Source organism: Cuculus canorus, chromosome 24, assembly GCF_017976375.1.
Source record: "Cuculus canorus isolate bCucCan1 chromosome 24, bCucCan1.pri, whole genome shotgun sequence".
In the NCBI taxonomy this organism is placed as follows: Eukaryota; Metazoa; Chordata; class Aves; order Cuculiformes; family Cuculidae; genus Cuculus; species Cuculus canorus.
In genome coordinates, this window is record NC_071424.1 from 7,488,891 (window position 1) to 7,511,677 (window position 22,787).

General features: G+C 56.1%; 1 protein-coding gene across 1 annotated transcript; it reads left to right on the forward strand.

Annotated features, from left to right (window-relative positions):
- The first annotated feature begins 887 nt into the window (after nucleotides 1-887).
- On the forward strand, nucleotides 888-22,576 carry ARL8A (ADP ribosylation factor like GTPase 8A). Its single transcript, XM_054087599.1, has 7 exons — nucleotides 888-1,240; nucleotides 13,921-14,001; nucleotides 14,745-14,818; nucleotides 18,670-18,763; nucleotides 19,955-20,022; nucleotides 20,916-20,986; nucleotides 21,126-22,576. The coding sequence occupies exons 1-7, from the start codon at nucleotides 1,118-1,120 to the stop codon at nucleotides 21,173-21,175; spliced, it is 561 nt and encodes a 186-aa protein (XP_053943574.1). The 5' UTR covers nucleotides 888-1,117; the 3' UTR covers nucleotides 21,176-22,576.
- The last annotated feature ends 211 nt before the right edge of the window (nucleotides 22,577-22,787 follow it).

The window sequence follows — 22,787 nt, forward strand, 5'->3', positions numbered from 1 at the left end:
GCAGGGGTGCAGGGTGCAGGGGGTTATGGGTATCCGGAGTGCAGGGAGCAGGGGCTGCAGGATCCAGCAGTGCAGGGTGTCTGTAGTGGAAGAGTGCAGGGTGCACAGGGTGCAGGGGGTGCAGGGTGTCCGGGGTACCGGGGTGCAGGGGGTGATGGGTGTTTGGGGTGCAGGGGGCAGGAGCTGCAGGGTGCAGGGGTGCAGGGTGCAGGGGGTCTAGGGTGCAGGGGTGCAGGGGATGCAGGGGGTGCAGGGTGCAGAGCTGCAGGTGGTGCAGCGTGCAGGAGCTACAGCATTCAGCAGTGCAGGCTGTCCATGGTGGAGGGGTGCAGGGTGCACAGGGATGCAAGGGGTGCAGGGTGTCTGGGGTACTGGGGTTCAGAGGTGCAGGGGGTGCAGAGGTGCAGGGGATGCGGGGTGTCCGTGGTGCAGGAGTGCAAGGGGTACAGCGGTGCAGGGGGTGCAGGGTGCAGAGGTGCAGGTGGTGGAGGGGGTGCTGCGTATTTGGGGTGCAGGGTGTCCATAGTGGAGGGGTGCAGGGTGCAGGGGTGCAGTGGGTGCAGGTTGTCATGGTGCAGGGGTGTAGGGTGTTCGTGGTGCAGGGTGCAGGTGGCGCAGGGGTGCAGGTTGTCCGGGTGCAGGGTGCAGGGGTGCAGGGTGTCCGGGTGCAGGGGATGCAGGGGGTGCAGAGTTGCAGGGTGTCCGGGTGCAGGGGGTGCAGGGAGTGCAGGGGTGCAGGGTGTCTGGGTGCAGGGGGTGCAGGGGGTGCAGAGGTGCAGGGTGTCCGGGTGCAGGGTGCAGGGTGTCCGTGGTGGAGGGGCTCCAGGGGGCAGGTTGGCAGCCCGGCCCCGAGGTGCAGCGGCTCCTCCCGGCCGGCAGGGGGCGGCAGCGCGGGGCGCGGGGCTGCAGGAGGCGCGGACAATACCGGGGCGGCGGCGGCGGCTTCGGCCCCGATCGGCTCCGTTCGGACACGCTCGGCCCGGCCCGGCCCCGCTCGGCCCCCCTCGGCCCCGCCCGGCCCCCCTCGGACCACCTCGGCCTCCTTCGGCTCTGCCCGGCCCGGTTCGACCCCGCTGGTCTCGCCCCGGCTCGGCTCGGCGCGGCGCGGCCCGGCACGATGCTGGCGCTGTTCAACAAACTGCTGGACTGGTTCCGGGCGCTGTTCTGGAAGGAGGAGATGGAGCTGACCCTGGTGGGGCTGCAGTACTCGGGCAAGACCACCTTCGTCAACGTCATTGCGGTGAGCGGCCCAGCACCCCCGCCCCGGGCACCCCCCGCACCCCCCGCACCCCGGGCATCCAGCACCCATGCACCCCCCGCACCCCGGGCATACCGCATCCCCGCACCCCGGGCATCCAGCACCCCGCACACTCCACACCCCCGCCCCGGGCACCCCCCGCACCCCGGGCATCCAAAACCCCTGCACCCCCCGCCCCGGGCACCCCCCGCACCCCGGGCATCCAAAACCCCTGCATCCCAGCTTCTGTGCCCCTTCCACCCCTTGCAACCCGGGCATCCAGCACCCCCTGCACCCCCAGCACCCCCTGCACCCCCAGCACCCCAGACATCCAGTACCCCCACACCCTGAAACCCTGGCTTCTGCACCCCTTCTTCCACCTCCTGCACAGCGGACATCCAGCACCCCCTGCACCCCGGCCCCCACCCCCTGGCCTCTGCACTCCCAGCATCCCCTGCTTGCTGGTTCCTGCACGCCCTGCTCCTCCTGCATGCCCACTCCTGCACCTCGGCTCCTGCACCCCCTGCACCCCAGCTCCTGCACCCCAGCTCTCCGCACCCCCCTGTTGCACCATCTTGCATCCCTTCGTCTTACATCCCAATCCATCGTTCTCACCCCCAGTTGCTTCCCAGAACTGCTCTGCCCTGTTGAACCTCTGCCCAGGAATGCATTTGTGGGGTGCAGGGCACAGGCTGTGGGGTGCAAGCCGTGGGATGCAGGGCACAGGTTGTGGGGTGCAGAGCATGGGCTGTGGGGTGCAGGGCACAAAGTGCAGGCTGTGGGGTGCGAGTTGTGGGCTGGAAGCTGCAGGTTGTGGGGTGCAGGGCGCGGGCTGTGGGGCGCAGGCACAGGGTGGGATCTGGCCCTAGGTGCAGGCCTGGCAGCACCAGGAGGGCAAACCCCACCGTCTGCCCCACCCCGTCCCCGAGCGTGGCAGGATCCCATACCCACCTGCCCTGCCCAGCTGGGGCTGCGGCGATGGGGAGTGGTGCGTGTCGGGGTACCCCTGGGTGGCTGCGGCTCAGGTCCTCATCCCCTTTGCGGCAGGCGCTTTGTCATCGCTGGGCCCTGCCGCTCGTAAGGGCCTGTGCTGACCGCTCGAGGGGTTTCACTTGGTGGCCGGTGTGGGAGGCTGCACGCCCCGCAACCTCCACCCCTTCCTCGGCGAGCACTCCGCAGCCACTGTGTTCCGTGAGTGCTGGGGCTGTCACGCTTTGCACCTGAACGGGGCGGTGTCACCACCCTGGGGACCCTGCAACCCCTCCCCAGCTGTGCTGCCTCGTCCAATGGATCCAGCGGTGCCCAGGATCCAACGGTGAAGCTGGAGGCTCTGGATCCTGAAGCCCAGGGTGTGGTTTTATCCAGGAGGATGCTCGGTGTTTCCCCTCGTGCTTTTTGGGTTATTCTCTCCCTCTCCTGCTGCGATGCAGCCGCTGGCAGGCTGCTCCCAAAGGGGCTGTTGCTCCTGGGTGTTTCATGGAGAGAGGCAGATCCTCCAGCTGTCCTGCTTCCCCCTGGTGCTCCTTGTCCGTGCATTTTGCTTCCCTTCCCTTGCTGCCTCATCTCCAAAGGAAAACCATTTATTTCTGCTCGCTTGGGGCACTGGAAGCTGCTGAGCTGTCAAAGGTGATTTTGCAGCTAATTTGGAGGCTTCGTTGCACTGCAGATCTGCTCCTGGGGGGATTTCCCTTGGAACTGGGCATTGCAGGGACAAAAATGTCCATTATAAAGTATTTGGGGGTAGGGGGAGAACACCCTAAAACGCTTATCATCCCAGAGACAGTGGTGCTCCTGCTCTTGAGCTGTGTTGCGGGCAGCCACCACTGGGTGCTCAGGTCTCCTGCTGATTCGCCCAGCAGACTCTACCAGCCTCCGGGGACAGGGGAGCTTTGTGGCTCTGGGACAGTGACCATGAGCACCAATCGTTTTGTGGGGTGACTCCATGCCCACCATTTGTGTGTTTAATCGTCCATTTTTGCAGTCCCATATCTGAAACAGTGTGATAGTGCTGCACGTGGGCTGGTTCTGCTCCGGAAGCACCGTGTGCCGCCAGCCTGCTCATAACAACATGGGCTGCGTTTAAAATGGAAAAAATAGTTTAGCATCTTTTAAAATAACTGGATTAGCCTTAAAGGGTGATGGAGCTTTATCCCAAACCTGCCTGGCTCTTTGCAGCCGGTCACAAGTGGTGTCCCCGGGGCTCGGTGCTGGGGCCAGTTGTGTTCAATATCTTTCCCCATGATCTGGGTGAGGGGATCAAGTGCTCCCTCAGTTTGCAGATGACACCAAGTTGTGCGGGAGCGTCAGGAAGGGCAGGAAGGCTCTGCAGGGGGACCTGGCCAGGCTGGATCCATGGCTGAGGCTAATAGGATGGGGTTCAACCGGGCCGAGTGCCAGATCCTGCACTTGGCTCACAACAACCCCATGCAGCTCCAGGCATGGGGAAGAGTGGCTGGAAAACTGCCCAGTGGAAAAGGACCTAGGGGTGCTGGGCGACAGCAGCTGAACACGGGCCAGCAGTGGCCCAGGTGGCCAATGGCGTCTTGGCTTGTATCAGAAACAGTGTGGCCGGCAGGAGCAGGGGAGGGATCATCCCCCTGAACTCAACATTGATGGGGCTGCTCCTCGAATCCTTGGTTCAGTTTAGGCCCCTCAGTGCGAGAAAGACATTGAGGTGCTGGAGCGTGTCCAGGGAAGGGAGTGGAGCTGGGGAAGGGTCTGGAGCCCAGGGGTTCTGGGAGTGGCTGAGGGACCTGGGGCTGGTTAGCCTGGAGAAGAGGAGACTGAGGGGCAACCTCATTGCCCTTTGCATCTCCTGGGAAAAAGGTTGTGGTGAGATGGGTGCTGGGTTCTTCTCCCAACTAAGAAGTGATAGGACAAGAGGAAATGGTCTCAAGTTGTGCCAGGGGAGGTTTAGATTGGATATTAGAAAAGATTTCTGTACCAAAAGAGTGGTGAAGCCCTGGCAGAGGCTGCCCAGGGCAGTTGGAGGAGTCTCCATCCCTGAAGGGGTTCAAAAAACCATGTGCCCATGGCAGTTTGGGACATGGTTTAGTTGGCATGGTGTGGCTGGGCTATTGGTTGGACTGGATGAGTTTAGAGGTCTTTTCCAACCTCAGTGATTCTATGATTCTGTCCTCCTGCAACGGCTTTTGACAGCCTGGTTCCCCTTTCCCCATGTGCCTCCTCCTCTCCCAGCCATGGCTGCAGCAGACGAGGCTCAGCGAGGGCTTTGGTGCTGCTCCTGCTTCTGTAAACACTTCATACCTGGTGCTTTTGCTGTGGGCAAGACCTGTGCATCAAGACTCTCTCTGCTGGTGTAGGTAAAAGTGATATCCAGGCACTTCAGGAGCTCTCAAAGGGAAGTTCTCCAAATGAGGGCCAAATCTGGCTTTGTGATAGGGTATTCAACACCCTTGCAGGACAGTCAGGCTCACGGTGCTGAGCAAGGACCTTGATCTCTGCTGCTGTTTTGCCTGTGTCTGTGAATTTCTTTCACAAGTTCAGATTTTGTGTCAGATGCACACAAAAAACAGGCACTGACCTTCAAGAAAATGTCCTGGAAATAAGGAAGTGTTTGAGGCAGTGAAATAACTTGCTAAGTAGAAAATCCCTATTCAATGGAGCTGCGTGAGAAGTGTTTGAGCTGCCTGGCTTTAAGATGGTGTAATGGGAGTGTCTGAAGGGGAAAAAGCTGGGATTTGAGCTTTGGGAGGGGAAAATCCTGACCTGAAGTGTATCAGATTTTGGTGTTGTTGGAGAGATTTCCCTAGGAATCTCTGTGAGTGCCAGTGCTGCTCCCCAGCCCTCGAGTGATCCTAGGGCCAGAGCTGGGCTGGAGGACTTGATGCCATCCTTGTCTTCCTGGGTTTTTTAGCATTTTTCTGGCTGAAAAATGGGATACTGGAAGGTGGAGCCTTCAGCGCAGAACTGTGGCCGTGCCAGGTGGAGGCGTTGCTGGAGGCAGCCACAATCCAGGGATGACTCCTCTGGGTCTCCTGGCTGGGGTGTTTATTTTTCAGGGCTCATCTTTCTTTCCCTGGCTGATGGGAGCTGAAGCTGGAAGGCCTGCATGCAAAGACGTGTGAAGGGCTGTAACACACATCTGATCTTGGTTTTAACCTGAAGCCAGCTACCTTTTCTGCAATCTAGGAGGGACCAGGGTAAGAATTGAGGTCAACAAGAGCCTCTCAACAGGTGCTGGGGCTCAAACCCCATCAGGACAGGCCACGTTTAGAAAAAGTGAGTGATATTTTTGCTTTTGATTCAACATCACACATCTTCCACCTGCACCAGAAAGCCTTCTGAGGGAGCAGAGCCGCAGAGACTGGATGCTGGAGTATCTGACCGCCGTGATGGGGAGGAGGGGGACTGGGCCAGCATCCTATGCTTCACCGCACTCAGAAGTTGATTTGAATCAATGCTGCAAGAAGAAACCACGTCGGTTTCATACATGGCATTAGGTAGGATGACGGATGCCGTGGCAGCTGGCCAGCTTTTCAACAGCGCTGCCAGTAGACATGCATCCCAACAGCATCTGAGAGGATGGAAGAGCTCAAGTGCCTGCTCCCACCTGTCCGTGAGGAGCCACTGTCCCCCTCCACTGGCCAACTGACCTGTCTTGGCTCAGTACCTGAGCCTGGGAGGGGAGGTGGCATCTCCAGGTGCTGCAAGGTCTCCAAGGATTGCTGGGGAGGTAGAGAAGAGGGATGCTGGTGGAGATGCTGGGGGAGAAGTGAGGGGATCTCTTTCTGGTGTGCTTTCATTGGTCTGTCTTGCACCCACTCCTCCCAGTAAGTCCCGATGTTCCCCTTGCATGGGGTGGAAGATGGGCATGTGTCCCTGTGCTGGATGGTCGCTGCCTGCGGATGCAGTGTCTGGGCCCTCGACAGCTGCGTTGCACCTGAGCTTCACAATGCAGAGGGTTTTTGGGGGTTTTTTCTCCATGTTTCTGCAAGAGGAGAAGGAGCTGGCTGGGGCAGAGTCTTGCCTAGCTGCTGCAAGCTCTGTCCATGTGAGACAAGAAAAAATGGTCAGAGTTTTTTGTTCCAGGATGTTTTGGGTTGGAAGGGACATTTACAGCCCATCCAGTCCAACCCCCCTGCAAGGGCAGGGACACCTGTAACCAGATCAGGTTGCTCACAGCCCCATCCAAGCTGACCTTGAATGTTTCCAGGGGTGGGGCCTCCACTGCCTTCCTGGGCAACCTGGGCCAGTGCCTCACCACCCTCAGTGTGAAAAGTATCTTCCCATGTGTAGGGCTCACTGGAGTGTCCTTGGCAGGGCTGCTGCTGGCACAGTTGAGAAGAGTGACTGTCCCATCCCAAGGCTGATGCCTGCTAGCATCACACTGCAGCCAAGGGATGGGTTTGAGACCTTCATGCCTCATCCTGGCTTTCCTGGGTGCAGGGGTGTGCAGGTGCCAGGGCTGAGCCAGGTTTGGAATCATCTGCCTGGCCACAGATGTCCCACGGTATGGGTACCATCTTCTGGACGAGAGCCGTGGCCCATCCTGAGAAACCCAGATGTAGTCCCTTGAGTCTCCCCTCAGTATAACCCAAGATCCAGGTGTAGCAAAGACCTGTTAATTAGGGAATGTTGTAATTATTATTTTTTTTAATTAAAGAGCACAGATTTGAAAGGCAGCCCCAGAAGGATGTAAATATCAGTAAGATTGCAAAGGTAAAGGGTAGCATGAGCCACAAGCAGCCTGGGTTGGAGGCCTCCAGGCTTTCAAAGCAGGGCAGCCTTGGAGATGGATCTAGCTTTGAAGAACCAAGGATTGCCAGGCTGTGGTGAGCCCAGCAGGGGCTTTATTTCTCTACCTGGTACTTATAGCAACTGCTAGTCTGCTCTGGTGCCCCTTGCTTGGGAGGTCCCACATGGATGTGTCACCTTTTTGTTGACTCTTCAGCGATCAGCCTGTAACCCTGTGGCAAAGCCAAGTGCTGCTTGAGAAGATGAGGTGGGACTCTGTGTGCTCCTGGGCTCTGCAGAGGACTGAGAGAGGAGCTAGAGCCGCGGGGGCCTAGTGGGAATGAGCAGAGTCAGGCCAGGTGCAAGCTCCAGACTTGGTGCCTGTGCCTGGGGGAACTGGTGGTGGCTGCTTGCTGCTGTAGAGGGACAAATGCTGGAAGCCAATGGCTGTGCAGGCTTGGAGCTGTTGAGGAATGGCCAGGGAGCAACCTCCTGTATTTTCTCTGGCGTAGTAGCAAGGAGTCCACCAGCTACAGCCTCATGAGAGGTTTGTCCTTGTCCCCAGTTTCCTCCTCTGCTTCCACAGCCTGCACCCACTGCCTAGTTCTCCATTTTTCTTGGTTTTTGTTTTTTTTTTTTTTTTTTAAGTGGAAAATCAAATGCAGTCCTCATTTCCTCTAGAAGTGGAGAATATATCGGCATTGGTCAAGCTCTGGGTGTCATTGCGCCTGCTTTATAATTAGTGCCGTTATGCCCGTTTTCTCTCCTAGTTAACTGTACTACTCAGGAGCAACAGCTTCAGCAGGTAGAAAAGTTGGTTCCTATGGGTATTGCTTAAGTATTTACTTTGGTCTCATCTTCACAGCCTTGGAGAAAGCAGGGGTTTCACTTAAATTCCATTTTAGTGGTGGCTGCCAGCTCTGCCCACTGTGGCTGTGGCATTCCCCAGCCAAAACACACACAGATAGGTCTCTTAGTTGCCCCTCGGACCCTATGGTAGCTCTGGGAGTTGTCCTGACTTTCCTGGTCCCTCCAGTAGCTGCCTTTGCCCACGATGTCGGCCCTGGGACGCCCACCCTCTGTCTCGGTGGCCTCTGTGCCTGCTCAGCAGTGGCTGCACGCTCACCCACACTCACTCCGGTGCTGCCCCAGGGTCAAGTGGCCTCTGACCCCTGATTTGGGGGCCAGTTGTGGTGCTCAGACTCCCAAACACACAAGTGCTTGCAGAATGTGGAGACACTTCCCGGGGAAACAGAAATGCAATTGGGGAAGAAGGCAAGGCAGACTGCACAGGGTGAACAGGAGGCACAGCCAAACCTACTGACCAGCTCCCTGCTGGCCCTTTTTATCCTCTCATCGCTCTCTTTTTCCATGTTTGTTCCCATATTCACCCCAGAAGTCTTGTGCAATGCTGTGGTGCTTCTTCCTCGCTGGACTCTGGGTTCCCCACCTGCACATTGTGTGAGGAACCTGCTCCGGCTTTCCTGCCCTGGGAGCAGCTGGGCCAGGAGTTTTTTGGGTTCATCTACTGCTTCTTCATTCTCTGTTCTCCTTTGTGTGTGTGCAGTTGAGTTTTTTTTATCACTGAATTTAGCAGTTACCTCTGCCAGACTCATCTAGGAGGTACCCTGCAGCTCCCTGTGGTGAATCCCAGCTCAGAAAGGGAAGCACAAGGCTGTGTCTTCACAAAGTGCTACTCGTATCCTGGCCAGGCTGTGGACCTGTGGCACAGCCACCCCAGACGACACGGGGTACATTTTGAGGTGCACCGAGACCCTTGGTCAGCCTTTTGGGATTCCCCTGCACATGTCAGTCTGCTTTCTGATGCTTCCACGACCCACGGCCCTGCCCTTCAAGCTGCTCCAGTCCCCTAGGTGTGAATTTCAGTGCTCTCCAGGGCAAATGGGGTGCAATACAGGATGCTGAGAGCCCTAAGGATGCCTTTTGGAGCACCCGGAGGCCCCTTGATGTGTATTGTGGTGTGCATGCCCTGCTCTTGGCTCCTCCTGGGGCATCACAGCTGGTTTGGGATGCTGTGCTTGAGGGAAGAAGAAATGGGAAGGGAGGAGATCCAGCTGAGAGCAGGGCAGTGGCTGGATGTCTCCGAGAAGCCAGAGCAACAATTGAAGAGAGGACAGCCTGGGCATTGTAGTTCAGTAGAAGACCAAGGGAGAATGAGCAACCTCAGAAACAAGAGTTGGGCCAAACTGCTCCTGTTTCTATGAGCTGGGTTGGACTGTGAGGAGGAGGCAGATGGATGCTGGCAGTGACAGAGTGGAGGCATGGAGACATTATGGGTTGGGGATGGATTAAGCACCATGTCTTCAGGGCTCCATTGTTGGGACCGTCCGCTGGGCTGGGTAGCCAGAATCAAGGGTTGAGGTTCCATGTAGCCACCTCATGAGCATCCATCGTGGTTGGAGACATGCACTGAGTAGCACAGAGGCGGCTCCCATTTCCTTCAAGAGGACAATGCTAAGGGCAGAGCTGCTAAGCTGTGACCTTCGTCTTGTCCCAGAGGACCTGGAGTCCTCTGGAGGCATTGCATGCTTTCCTCACACTGCAGGTTTAGTGTGGGATGTGTGGTGCAGAGTGGCTCTGCTTCTGTCCTGTCCCACATCATTTCCTGAGCATGCAGGAGGGCATCTTCTCAATACCTTGCTTGGATTCAGAGGCATTTGCTTCTCTCACACTTCAGAAACTGTCAGCCTCTGGACTGGACAGGCTGGATTTTTTTCCTGGATTGAAAACTCGTTGGATGGTCGGGCCTAGAGAGTGGTGCTAAATGGAGTTAACTCCAGCTGGAGGCCGGACATGAGTGGTGTCCCCAGGACTCAGTGCTGGGTCCAGCCCTGTTCAATGTCTTTATCAATGACCTGAATGAAGGCATTGAGTGCACCCTTAGCAAGTTTGCAGATGACACTAAGCTGGGCGGAAGCGCAGATCTGCTGGAGGGTAGGGAGGCTCTGCAAAGGTATCTGAACAGGCTGGACCGCTGGGCCAACGCCAATGGCATGAGGTTTAACAAGGCCAAATGCCGGGTCCTGCACTTGGGGCACAACAACCCTGTGCAGTGCTACAGACTGGGGGATGAGTGGCTGGAGAGCTGTACAGAGGAGAAGGACCTGGGGGTAATGGTTGACAGCCAACTGAACGTGAGCCAGCAGTGTGCACAGGTGGCCAAGAAGGCCAATGGCATCTTGGTTTGCATCGGAAACAGTGTGACCAGCAGGTCCAGGGAGGTTATTTTCCCTCTGTACTCGGCACTGGTGAGACCGCACCTTGAGTAGTGTGTCCAGAGAAGAGCAATGAAGCTGGTGAGGGGGCTGGAGAACAAGTCTTACGAGGAGCGGCTGAGAGAGCGGGGGTTGTTTAGCCTGGTGAAGAGGAGGCTGAGGGGGGACCTTATTGATCTCTACAACTACCTGAAAAGAGGTTGTGGAAAGGAGGGAGCTGGGCTCTTCTCCCAAGTGACAGAGGATAGTACAAGGGGGAATGGCCTGAAGCTCTGCCAGGGGAGGTTCAGGCTGGATATCAGAAAAAAATTCTTCACAGAAAGAGTCATTGGGCACTGGCAGATGCTGCCCAGGGAGGGGGTTGAGTCGCCTTCCCTGGAGGTGTTTAAGGAATGGGTGGATGAAGTGTTGGGGGGCATGGTTTAGGGAGTGTTAGGAATGGTTGGACTTGATGATCTGGTGGGTCCTTTCCAACATGATGATTCTATGATTCTCCAGAGTTTCTATAACAGACTCTGTGCTGCCATCAGGTCATGCTGTGCACATCCAGCGTTCCAAAGCCTGGACCAGTGGAAGGCGGTGACACTAGAGCCACCAGCACTTCATGTGCCCATCACCTCTGTCCAGATGCTGCCTGGAGCAGCAGGAGTTGAGAGCTGTGCTGTGTCCCCCATCAGAATTGCTGAGACCATCTCTTGTGTGTCTTTCCGCCTGTGCCTCAAACAGGGTGCTGGGTCAGCTCAGCCTCAGTGCCGCCGTCCAGAGCATTTCAGGCTGTTGTGCAGTGCTGAAGCAGCAAAAGCAGCCCAAGGATTTTCTCTTTCATCTAAGAAACCTCATTTTTATGAAAGAAACTGAGCTTCAGTGATAGCATAAAAAAACAGAAAGCCATTAGCTGCATTGCAGGGAGTGGGATGAACCTCTCCTGGAGAGTATCATCTCCATCATCTTGCCTGGCTCCTGTGGACTCACCAGCAGTGTCATTCACACCAGCATCATTTGGGCTTCAGGGTCAGCTGGCCTGTGGCCTGGCTGCTGTCCCCAGGCTTGTCCCCGGACCCCATTTTTGCTCTTGTGATACAGAGTGCCCTGGAGGTAGGGCCTGTGGGGTCAGGGAGGGCAGCACGGCCTGTTGCAGCTGTGATAGCACCACTGGGAGCATGGCCAGGAGGGGCCGGTGGAGTTTCCACCATGCTGAAAGCCTGCGATGTTGAGTTTCCAAAGCTGAGGGGTGCAGCAGCACCAGGCTCTGTGTGGTGGTGATGAGACCATCTGCTTTGGGGAGGAGGGGGACTGTGACGCCCATCTCTATCCCACAGCACCATGCTTGCCCAGCTCAGGCTGCTGGCCAGCTTGCAGCAGGAGACTCTGGCCAACAAGGATCCCTTTAGCGCGATCCCTCTGCACAGAGGTTTTGAAATCAAAGCATGCTGAGGATCTGGGGCAAAAGTTCAGATTGTCTCATTTTCAGATGCATGTGGCTCTTCGTCCTTCCAGCCAGCCCTGGGGTGGCTCTTTCTTGCCCAGCTCCAGGTGGCAGCTCCCATTCCCAGATCTCTGGGTCCCCTGAGAGGGCTGTGCCAGCCTTGTCCCCTCTGGTGCCTTCTCTGTGGGGACAGAGGGCTCCATGCCTTAGGTGACCTGTGGTGTTCAGAGCCCAGATAGCTGCAAGTCCAGGGGAAACGCTGTAAAGGCTTCCATTTTTTCCCATCTCACTGGAGTACTGAGTCAAGCGTCCCTCTGTGGGGCTGTCATGGCTCAGCTTGGTGAGGCGAGATGTGCTGAAGGGCAGAGTGAGCCCTGGTCTTTTCTAACCATTTTAGAGAAGAGCTCCTGGGAGAGCAGTGGCTTTGCAAGTGAAGCTCCCGGCTGCCATCGCTCCCCTACTTTGCACTGTTGGCAAGGCTGGATGGGGAGGTCACAGGTGAGAAACAAAAGCCCCTGCCAGGGGAGCAGAGACTATGTGCAAGCCATCCTGCCGTGTTGCCAGCCTGGCCTTCTTTGCACGGCATGAGTAGGTTTGTGTTGGTCCCTTGGCCGTGGGCAGCCTGACGGCGGGTGCAGTGGTGGGGGAAGGATCTGGGGCAGGGAGCAAGGCCAGGCTTTATCACAGCGACATGTTCACTCCCATCTCTTGTTGGGGGAAGCAGAGGTGACTTCTGTCTCCTGCAATCATAGACTCATAGAACCCCAGGTTGGAAAACACCTTTGAGATCATCCAGTCCGATCATACCTGTCCACTACTAAAGCATATCCCTAAGCACTCCATCTACCCATCTTTTAAACAACTCCAGAGATAGTGACTCCACCACATCCATGGACAGCTTCTGCCAGTGCCTGAGGAACCTTTCAGTGAAGAAATTTTTCCTGATGTCCAACCTAAACCTGCCTTGGTGGAGCTTAAGGCCATTCCCTCTCATGCTATCACCTGTCTCTTTGTCCATCCCTTCCTGGAAGAAGAGCTACCATCAAATGTGAACCGTGTCTCAGGTGATTTTTGCACACCAGCACTTCATATGATGTCCGAGATCCTGGATGGAGGTTTCTGCAGCTTCCAAGACTTCTTCAGTGACTGCTTTTCACATCTTCTAATTCAAGCCTGATAATTCCTTAAAACCTGGTCCATAAAGCCAAATTGTGTGTTGAACCTCAGTCCACAGGAGACATCCTCTGTGTTGGCCAGTGGTAGAGGGCTTCTTGTCTGCTTTCCCTCCTCTTCCCCCACACCCTTCCCCGACAGTCTCTGGTGTGGTTTCGGGGTGCACCATGTCTTGAAACCTCTTGGCTGCCAGGCTTTGCCGATGAATGCAAAGGGAACTGAAAAAGGGAAGTGGCGCGTGTTGCAGAACCGTTGGAAGAGGTCAGGAAAACCCTGGGGACTCGCTGACATGGTGGGTCTGGAGGAGCCGTTGGCTCAGCCAGGCACAAAATTCTGCTTATCAGAAAATGGCATTAATTGCCTTCCCTTTTTGAGGTCTGTGTTTACTGAAAGAAAACCCAAAAAGTCCTAGGACAAACAAGACTTGAAGCTAGTGAAAGGCTGCCGGGATGAGTTTGGCTGTGGTTGGTGGTTCCTGCAGGTTTCTGCCCAAAGCCCCAATGCTGTGTTGTCCTGGGCATCAAATCCTCTGCCCTGTTAGCTTTCCTGGTGACCCACAGCAGGGCCTTCTGCAAGGATATATTTTAAAAGGAAAGCGGATCAACCTGTTGTGAGTCCCAGTGAGGCTGCCTGCCGGGTGTGAGTCTGCAGGAGGCACGGGGTGAAGGGCTACGGTGGCTCCTGCCTCCAGGATCCTGTGGGGGCTGTCCGGAGCCTCCCTCTCTACACCTCAGGCAGGGCCATCTTGCAGTGTTGGGATCTGAGCAGCAAACTGGAAGACAGGGTGGGTTTTCACAGACCAGCTCTGTCCTGTGCCTTCGTTGTGGTGCTGGGCACATGGTGTGGCGTGGCAAGCTGGTATCTCCCTGCAGCAGCAGAGGGGCTGTGCCTGCTCACCACTCCAATGACACTAACCTAGTTTTGCTGCAATACTGGGATCCTGCGAATCTGTGGCAATTTCATGCTTGTCCTGCGTGACGTGGCTCATAGCTGCACTGCAGGAGGACACACGGTGGCAGCTCTTGGGGAAGGGGAGAGGGGACCCCTTGCATCCCCTCACCTCACCCAGTGCAAGCACCTGGCTCTCATGCGCGGGTCACGCTGGCAGGGTTTCCATGCCTCCTAACACTGCTTCATCTTGTTCCTTCCAGTCAGGACAGTTCAATGAAGACATGATCCCAACGGTGGGCTTTAACATGAGGAAAATCACCAAGGGGAACGTTACCATAAAGGTAAGGTGAAGATTTTATCACTGATGTGGGCTCTTTGGAATGAAAAGTGGGTTGAAGGAAGGGTGATGTGACTCATAGTGGAGGCTGAAAGGCACTGGCAACCCCAGTTGGGAAAACCTGTCCTGTTGGGTTTCTGCAGGTACCCACCAGAGGAGACAGTGGGAAGGGGTGTAGAATGTCCAGACCTCTGCAGGAAAAGCCAATTCAGGCTCCAAATCTGTGAGGTTTTCTTATACCTCGGGCTTTCTGTCAGGGACTTCCAACTGTGGTCACCTTTCTGAAGGTGGGAGCATCAGGAGAATCAGGTCATGTCTTGCAGTGGTGGTCGCTGCCTCAAGAGCAAAGGGAGAGGAGGTTTCTACCCCTTCTGGATCTTTCATGGGCCCTGGGTTGGATGAGGAAGTAATGGTGGGATGGGCTTGAAAAGCTGGTTGGGAATCTCTCTCTGCTGCAGAAATATTTCTGAGAGTGTGCTCTGTGTTTTGGAATGGGAAAGGCATCAATGCAAGGCCAGGAGGGGTGTGGACCACGGGGTCCCTCTGTGCCAGCAGAGCATATCCCAGGAGTTGTTCTACACCCTCCAGCTGCCCTTTCCATTCTTTGTTTAGTCTAGAGCCTCCTCATTAGATTTGAGACAAAGAGGAGCGGATGGCGGTGGGTTTGGTGCATGCCTGGTGCTCCTGCTGGGTGGGGAAGGGTTGCAGGCAAGGCAGGGGGGTAATGCAGCCTTCTCCCTGTCACAGCTCTGGGACATCGGTGGACAGCCGCGGTTTCGCAGCATGTGGGAGCGGTACTGCCGCGGAGTGAGTGCCATCGTGTGAGTATCCCTGCGAGCTGAGAGCCCTGACCCTATGCAGCAGTGCTAAGCTCCGCCACTTGGTGGGGGCAGGATCCCATTGCCTCACCCAAGGGTGCTGGGCAGGACTGAGCGGGGTGAGCTGCAGGGCTTTTGCTGCCGGCACTGGATGCTGTGTTGGGAGTTGAGGTGCTTCCCCTCTGGGACTGGTGCCCCATGGGCTTTGAGCACAGGGCAGCCACGTCCCCACCAGCCACTGCAGCCACGGCCCTTGTAGCATCATTCATCCCAGCTCTGTTCCTCAGATCTTATCCTTCCTGTTCCCAAGCTTCCTCTGTGCTGCCTAGTCATCGCAGAGGCTACGCACAGGACATTGGTAAGGCTCAGCCCTTTCCAAGAGGCTGGTTTTGAGGGCAGCCACGTGTTTTCAGGTTGTGATGTTTATGTGCTACTGGATGAATCAATGGGCTGAGGCCAGTGGGATGGGGTTCAACCAGGCCAAGTGTCGGGTTTTTCACCTGAACACAACAACCCCATGCAGTGTTCCAGGCTTGGGGAAGAGCTGCTGGAAAGCTGCCTGGCAGAGAAGGACCTGGGAATGTTGGTAGACAGCTGACTGAGCATGAGCCAACAGTAGCCCAGGTGGCCAGGGTGGCCAATGGCATATTGGCTTTTATCAGAAACAGTGTGACTAGCAGGAGCAGGGGAGAGATCATCCCCCTGGACTCAGCACTGGTGAGGTCACACCTTTAATCCTGGGTTCAGTTTTGGGCCCCTCACTACAAGAAAGACGTTGAGGTGCTGGAGCATGTCTGGAGAAGGGGAATGAAGCTGGTGAAGGGCCTGGAGAACAAGGGTTATGAGGAGCAGCTGAGGGAACTGGGGCTTTTAGCCTAGAAAAAAGAAGGCTGAGAAGAGACGTTGTCACTGTCTACAACTGCCTGAGAGGAAGTTGTAGCGAGGTGAGTGCTGGTCTCTTTGCCCAAGTGACAGGCAATAAGATGAGAGGGAATGGCCTCAAGTTACACCAGGGCAGGTTTGACTTGGACATCAGGAAAAATTTCTTCACCAAAAGCATTCTCGGGCACTGGCAGAGGCTCCCCAGGGAGGTGGTAGAATCACCGTCCCTGGAGGGATTTAAAAGATGGGTGGATGAGGTTCTCAGGGATCTGTTATAGTAGTGGACAGATACGGTTTGGCTTGATGATCTCAAAGGTCTTTTCCAACTTAGTGATTCTGTGAATCCTATGCTGGGAGAAGGATTCTTCCTGCAGTACCTGCTGCTGCCTCTCAGTAAGACTCTGAGGGTCCCATATGTCCCATGCTTTTTAACATTGTAGTAAGTGCAGTCCCAGGGAGTCCATGCTGGGGATGAGCCTGGCAAAATGCTCATGGGAAGCAAACTACCTCCTCCTAAGGACAAGTGTTTACCCTAGAAGACCACAACGGTGTTGCTTAAACCCAATTAGAAAACCAGGTTTATATGGCACTCACCAGTTGACAATACCCTGAGATTGTGGAGAGCTGGATTTTTGTACTGCCTTTCCCAACTGTAGGTCTGTCAGTGAAGGAGGGTGAGGGACCGCTTGACCTGCTTGCTCGGACAGCAGTGCCTGGTCCTGTCCTTGCTAATTGTCACCATGCTAGGACATGTTCTTGGCACTTTTTATTATGGCAAGCTTTGCTGGAAATGACAAAATCCCGTTTTTTTTCACTCCTTTTACTGCCTCCTTCCATAATGTCATAATTTGTCCAAAGCGGCCCATCTAGTTGCGAGGAAACAAAAGGACCTGTGGTCATCCAGGTCACACTTCAGTCTGCCTTCCTCATCTTCAGCTGTGTCACGTCCTTTTTCTCTTGCCTTCGGCCCTCCTGCCCCTTCAGCACATTGAAGGCTCGAGGCAGTACCTGAATGGTGGTTTTCCTTCTCAGTATAGCCAGGCACATTTTCCTGTGTTCAGCACTGCAGTAGCCTAAGGCTCTTTTCCTGTTTTTAATAAACCCCACGAGGCCTGATGAAGTGTGATGGTGTTTCTCACTTCTTCTCTCCCAGGTTCTTGATCTTTAAAATAAAGGCTACTTTGATAAGTTCCTCTCCACAGTTTTGGCTTCACGTGTCTGTTGCAGGATGAGTGTCTGCCTGTAAGAGCTAAATTCTTCTTTAAATCTTCACTCAGATACCATTCCTGGCTGCTGGCTTCGCATGTGCTTTGCTCTGTGCCCTGTACCCAAAGTTGCCCCTGTAGAGAAGATGACCAGGTCTTCCCCCTTCTAGGATCTCCAGTCGATATCTTCTCCTCTTCTTCATCATAGAATCACAGAATCATAGAATAGTTTGGGTTGGAAGGTACCTTAAAGATCATCTAGTTCCAGCCCCCCTGGCATGGGCAGGGACACCCCACTGGCTCAGGCTGCCCAAGGCCCATCCAGCCTGGCCTTGAACACCTCCAGGGATGGGGCAGCCACAACTTCCCTGGGCAACCTGGGCCAGTGCCTCACCACTGTCATGGTGAAGAAGTTCTTTCTAATGTCTAGTCTAAATCTGACCCTCTCCAGTTTGCACCCGTTCCCCCTCGTCCTGTCACCACAAGCCCTTGTGAATAATCCCTCTCCAGCTTTCCTGTAGGCCCCCTTCAGGTACTGGAAAGTCACTATAAGATCTCCTCTGAGCCTTCTCTTCTCATCATCAGTTCCTCTTGTCTTCTTCACTTGTTGTCCTCTACTCTGGGTGTCCATAAGGACCTGCCACTTGCAAACAAGCTGCGCTTGGGGACAGTGTGTGTTTTGCCTAGGCCAATCGCAAGAAATTCAACCAAGCCAAGTGCCAGGTCCTGCACTTGGGCCACAACAACCCCACGCAGCGCTCCAGGCTTGGGGAAGAGTAGCTGAAAAGCTGCTTGATGGAAAAGGACCTAGAGGTGCTGGGCGACAGCAGCTTAGCATGAGCCAGCAGTGGCCCAGGTGGCCAAGAAGGCCAATAGCATCCTGGCTTGGATCAGCAATGGTGTGGCCAGCAGGAGTAGGGGAGGGATTGTCCCCTTGTGCTCGGTGCTGGAGAGGTCACACCTCAAATCCTGGGTTCAGTTTAGGCACCTCACTCCAAGAAGGACACTGAAATGCTAGAGTGCATCCGGAGGAGGGAACGGAGCTGGGGAAGGGTCTGGAGTCCAGGAGTTCTGGGAGTGGCTGAGGGACCTGGGGCTGTTTAAAATGGAGACGAGGAGGCTGAGGGGAGACCTCATTGCTCTGTGCAGCTCCTGGAAAGGAGTCTGTTGTGAGGTGGATGCTCGTCTCTTCTCCCAAGTGATAGGACTTCTCCCAAGGCAATAGGACATGATGAAGTGGCCTCAAGTTGTACCAGGAGAGGTTTAGATTGGATATTAGAAAAGATTTCTGTACCAAAAGAGTGGTGAAGCCCTGGCAGAGGCTGTCCAGGGCCATCCCTGGAAGGGTTCAAAATCCACGTGGCTGTGGCACTCTGGGACATGGTTTAGTGGGCATGGTGGGGCTGGGCTGTGGTTGGAGTGGATGAGCTTAGAGGTCTTTCCAATCTCAATGAGTTGATGATTCTATGATTGCAGCTTCTTCCCCTCACCTGCTGTCACTGGGATGAGCCCCCATGGGAATGGGCAAGTGGAGGTACCCCACTCCTTTGGGAGAAACAAAAGGCTCTTAACCCACAGCCTTCCTTGGGAAGAGGGGTCCTGGGGGAAGGATCCCGTTATTCCATCCCCTCCACACACTGGCCTGGGAGCCAGTGGGGGTGCTGCAGCTGCCGTGCAGGCAAGGTTTGGTGATGGCACAAACCTCAGCACAGCAGCAGGGCGCGGGGCGCTCGGTGCCCATGCTCAGGGCTGTCCCTTCCCTTGCAGGTACATGGTGGATGCTGCTGACCAGGAGAAGATAGAGGCCTCCAAGAATGAACTGCACAACCTGCTTGACAAGCCACAGCTCCAGGGCATCCCGGTGAGCTGTTGCTTGGATAGGTGCCCTCCGGCTGCCTGCAGCCCTAGGCTGGTGGCTGCCGGGGTTTGCAGTGAGAAGCTTACATCTTGCAGAACAGATCTGGGGGCAAATCTCCTTCCTTGGAGGGGTCCTCTTCCCTGCTGCACTCCTGCAGGAGCTGGAAAGTGATACTTTCTAGCCCAGGGCCAGGCCAGCCAGCAGGGAAGGGAGCTTTAGAAGAGATCAAACGTTGCCCCTGGCTGTGTGTGATCTGTCCTCTTGCATGAATTTGCACCTTATTTATGGTGGGAGTTAAGGTCCTGTCTCCTAGGAGAGCGGCCACTGGGCTGTGCCATTTGCAGGAGGTGGTCTGTGAGCAGCCGGAGCGCGGCACGGGGCACACGGCGTGTGCCGGGGCGGGGGGCTTATGGAGCATCCAAAACTGCATCTTTTGAAAGGAGCTAATTGGGGACCTTGCCACTGATCCCAAACATTTGCTGCCAACTAAGTTAAGCTTGCGACATAACACACTGTGCTTGCAGCCCTTTTGAATGCTCTTATTTGAGAGCAAGTCTCCATATTTAACCTGGGAGCTGCTCATTGCCATGCTGCTGCAGAGACCCCGGCTCACCCCGCAGCCTCGAAGCTGTCCTTGTCAGATGACAGGCGCGTGGCATGCTCCAGAGGCTTGAATGAGTCCTGCTGGGTGATTATTTTTCCCCGCATAGGTTGAGGATGCCTTTGTGGATGAGAAAAGCTTTGAAGTAAGGAGAGATCAGAGGATGGTGCAAACAGCCGTTGCTTTTTTGGGCTGGCTGCCTGCAGAGCGCGGATTCTGCGTGGCATCCCAATCTTGCTCCTTCCCGATAATGTCAGTTTTAGCAATTTCACAAGATTTTTTTTCTCAAAGAAAGGAAGAGGATCCTGGGAGAGCATCGTAGATGGCATGAACGCTGCTGGTGCCCTTCAGGGAGGTTGTGCTGTGGGACCAGTTTCTCAGACTAGAGAATACACAGGAGATGCTGTATATGGCTAATTAAGGCTGTTAATGGAAATGCGCTGCCTTCTGATGGCCTGCTAAGCAGTTTTCTCCTGGTGAAGTGGCCAGGGCTGGCTTGCGTTTCAAGCAGGGTCCACTTCTGGGTGGCAGAAGGAGGTTCCCACTTGGCCTGGTGGCCAGGAACTTCAGGTGTCGCCTCTCCCCCGCTGCAGGTTCTAGTGCTGGGGAACAAGCGAGACCTGCCTGGTGCCTTGGATGAGAAGGAGCTCATTGAGAAAATGTAAGTGTGCCAGTGGGTGGCCATGGCGGGGCTGTGACACCCCTGCTCCTGCCGTGTCCCCGCCGGCACGGTCACCTGGCTGTGCTCTGGCAGTTTTCCTTCCCCAGTGCTGGGCTGGGCTGGCTGCAGACCTTCCGAGGCAGCAGCCAGCAGAGGTGACATCTCTGTGTTTGGGGAGTCAGGGAGGAGCAAGGGCCACCAGTGCCAGGCTGGGTGCTGTGTGCCACACGGTGGCGTTGGATCTGGTGCTTGGCCATGATCCCACGTGGGTGCTGCTCCCATCACCCTCTTGTGGCTCTGCCTGGTGTGGGCAGCCCTCGCTGCCTGGAGGTTGAATCCTGCTACAGTGTGTGACACCGTCCATGTCCCTTTCCCTTATTTCACCACCCTTTGCTGTGCAGCACGTGGCCTCCTCACAGCTGATCCTGCCCACCTCCGCCTCTGCACTGCAGCTGGGGGCTGGGACACCACACTGACTCGCAGCATCTCTGCTCCCCCCCTGCCACCCTTCCGAGATCTCCCCCTGTGCTGCAGGCGTGTGTGCAGCGCCCGTGCCGCCAGCCCTGGGCTGTTCCTGGGCCCCCACTGCCCCATCCCCACAGGGCTGGGCAACCAAGCTTTAAGGAGGAAAGCTGTGGGATTTCACAGCCTTGAGACTGGGTCCCTGCTGCCCCATTCCTGGCTGTCAGTCATGGGCGCAGCGCACTGGTGTCCTCACCCAATGTGCCTGCAGCTCCTCAGGATCCTGTGGAGATGCAACCCCTGCAAATGTTTCCCTGTCCTCAAACTGGAATCCAAAGGGACCCTTCAAAAGGATGCTCAGAGGCATCTCCCATCAGTGCCGACATGCAGCCCTGGGGGGCTGCAGCCAGAGCTCAAACCTCTCCTTGCAGGAACCTCTCTGCTATCCAGGACCGAGAGATTTGTTGCTACTCCATCTCCTGCAAAGAAAAGGACAACATTGGTGAGTCCTGGCAGCTCTGATGCAGGGTTGAGGTATGGCAGCCCGTGCTGAGGGGAGCAGCATCTGCAGGCTGTTGCTCAAGGACAGGAGGGCATGACAGCCAGAGGGAGAGGCTCTAAGTGTGCCCTTGCCTTTGCAGACATCACCCTACAGTGGCTTATCCAGCACTCGAAGTCTAGGAGAAGCTGAGATCCTGCAGGCTGCAGCTCGGATCGGGAAGATGCCATTGTACAAGCCCATGCCCCTTCTCTCTCCTGCTCTGTCCCTCCAGCTCTCTCTAGATGGGTATTTTTAGGGGACCCCAGACTCCGCTTGCATTGAGGTGGAGCCCTTGTTTTTATTGTAAAGAAAATGTCCGACTCTGCCCTCTTCTCCTCTCCTCTCTCTGTCTCTTCCTTGAATTTTGGCACTGTTCTGTTGTTGTCTGTGTATACAGTATATATATATATGTATATATATTTTAATTTTTTAATTTAAGCGGTAGCGCTGTCACTAAATCATGCCCCGTGAGTGATAGGAAGGCTGTGGGCTCCCCAGCTCTGGCCGAGGAGCCATGCTGGGAGGAAGATGAGGTGGTGGCAGAAGGCGGCCCCTTGGAGATGGGATTGGGGCTGCAGGCAGGTTCCCTGGGGCTCCCTCATCCCTTCCCTGGGTGCCCTACCCGAGCCCCGGGCTGGGAGCACCCTGCGGGGTGGGGAATGTGCCTGCCTTGCCCTTCGCAAGGCTTTGCCCCCACGGGCAGGGGTTGGGGGGAGGCAATGCTGACCCCTGGGCTTCTCACCCCTTCGGAGGGGCAGGGGTCAGTCATGACCCACTACAATCAGCTTCCCCATCGCCTCTGGCTGCCGTACCACTGCCTCAGTCCCTCCTTGCTGCCCTGGGCCACTCGCACTGCTGCCCCACATCGTCCCCAGACCCCCGAGGCTGAATCCAGCCCTGCTGCCCCATCCTGCTGCCCCACTGCCGAGGGACCGGAGCCACCGCAGGGGGGGCAGCGATGCCAACAGCCCCCGTGGGGAGCAGGGGTCTGGCTCCTGCCCCCTCTCTGCACCAGCTTGCCTCCTGACGGGGCTCGGCCCAGTGTAGCTTCTTGGGGGGCCATGCTGGCTCTCCACATGCCAAAAGGCATCGCCTGTGCCCGGCTGGGGGCTGCTGGCTCTGCCCCAGCCAGGGACATGGCGCGGGAATGCCAGGGATGGGGGAACATGGAGACACCTTCCCCAGGGGCGGTGAGAGCCCCTCTGCGCCTGCAGCGCTGCTCGCCACAGCCAGATTGTTCTCCGGGATGTGCTCCCAACACAGATCCCCAGCTCTGCTGGGGTGGGAAACATGGAGTCAGGGGACAGTGGAGCACAGTTGGGTCGTTTCTGCGGGTGGGGAGAGGGTGAGAGGAAATGTTGGGAAGGGTCAGGAAGGCTTTGCCCATCTGTGCTGTGTGATGAGTTGCTGGGTCTCTGCAAGGGCAGCCTGGGCAGGTGGTTTGGGACCAGCTTGAGGGGGATTTTGCTGGGCTGGGGAGGATGCGCTGGCATTGGGAGTGCGGGCATGTGGTGGGATCAAGGCAGTGGCAACTCAGGGCTAGGGAAGAGGGTGCTGGTGGCCCAGGGTTGGGGGCTGCAGGGCCCCTTACACTGCCTCTGCCCTGCTTGGCTCCGGGGTGGTGAGGCTGGGGGTTTCTCTTCTGTTCTCATTTTTGCAGAATTGCACAAAGAGAGGTTTCCTTTTTTCTTTTTTCTTTTTTTCTTTTTTTTTTTTTTAATTTAATGAATTGTAAAGTGTTGTCACCCCCACCCCCTCCTAT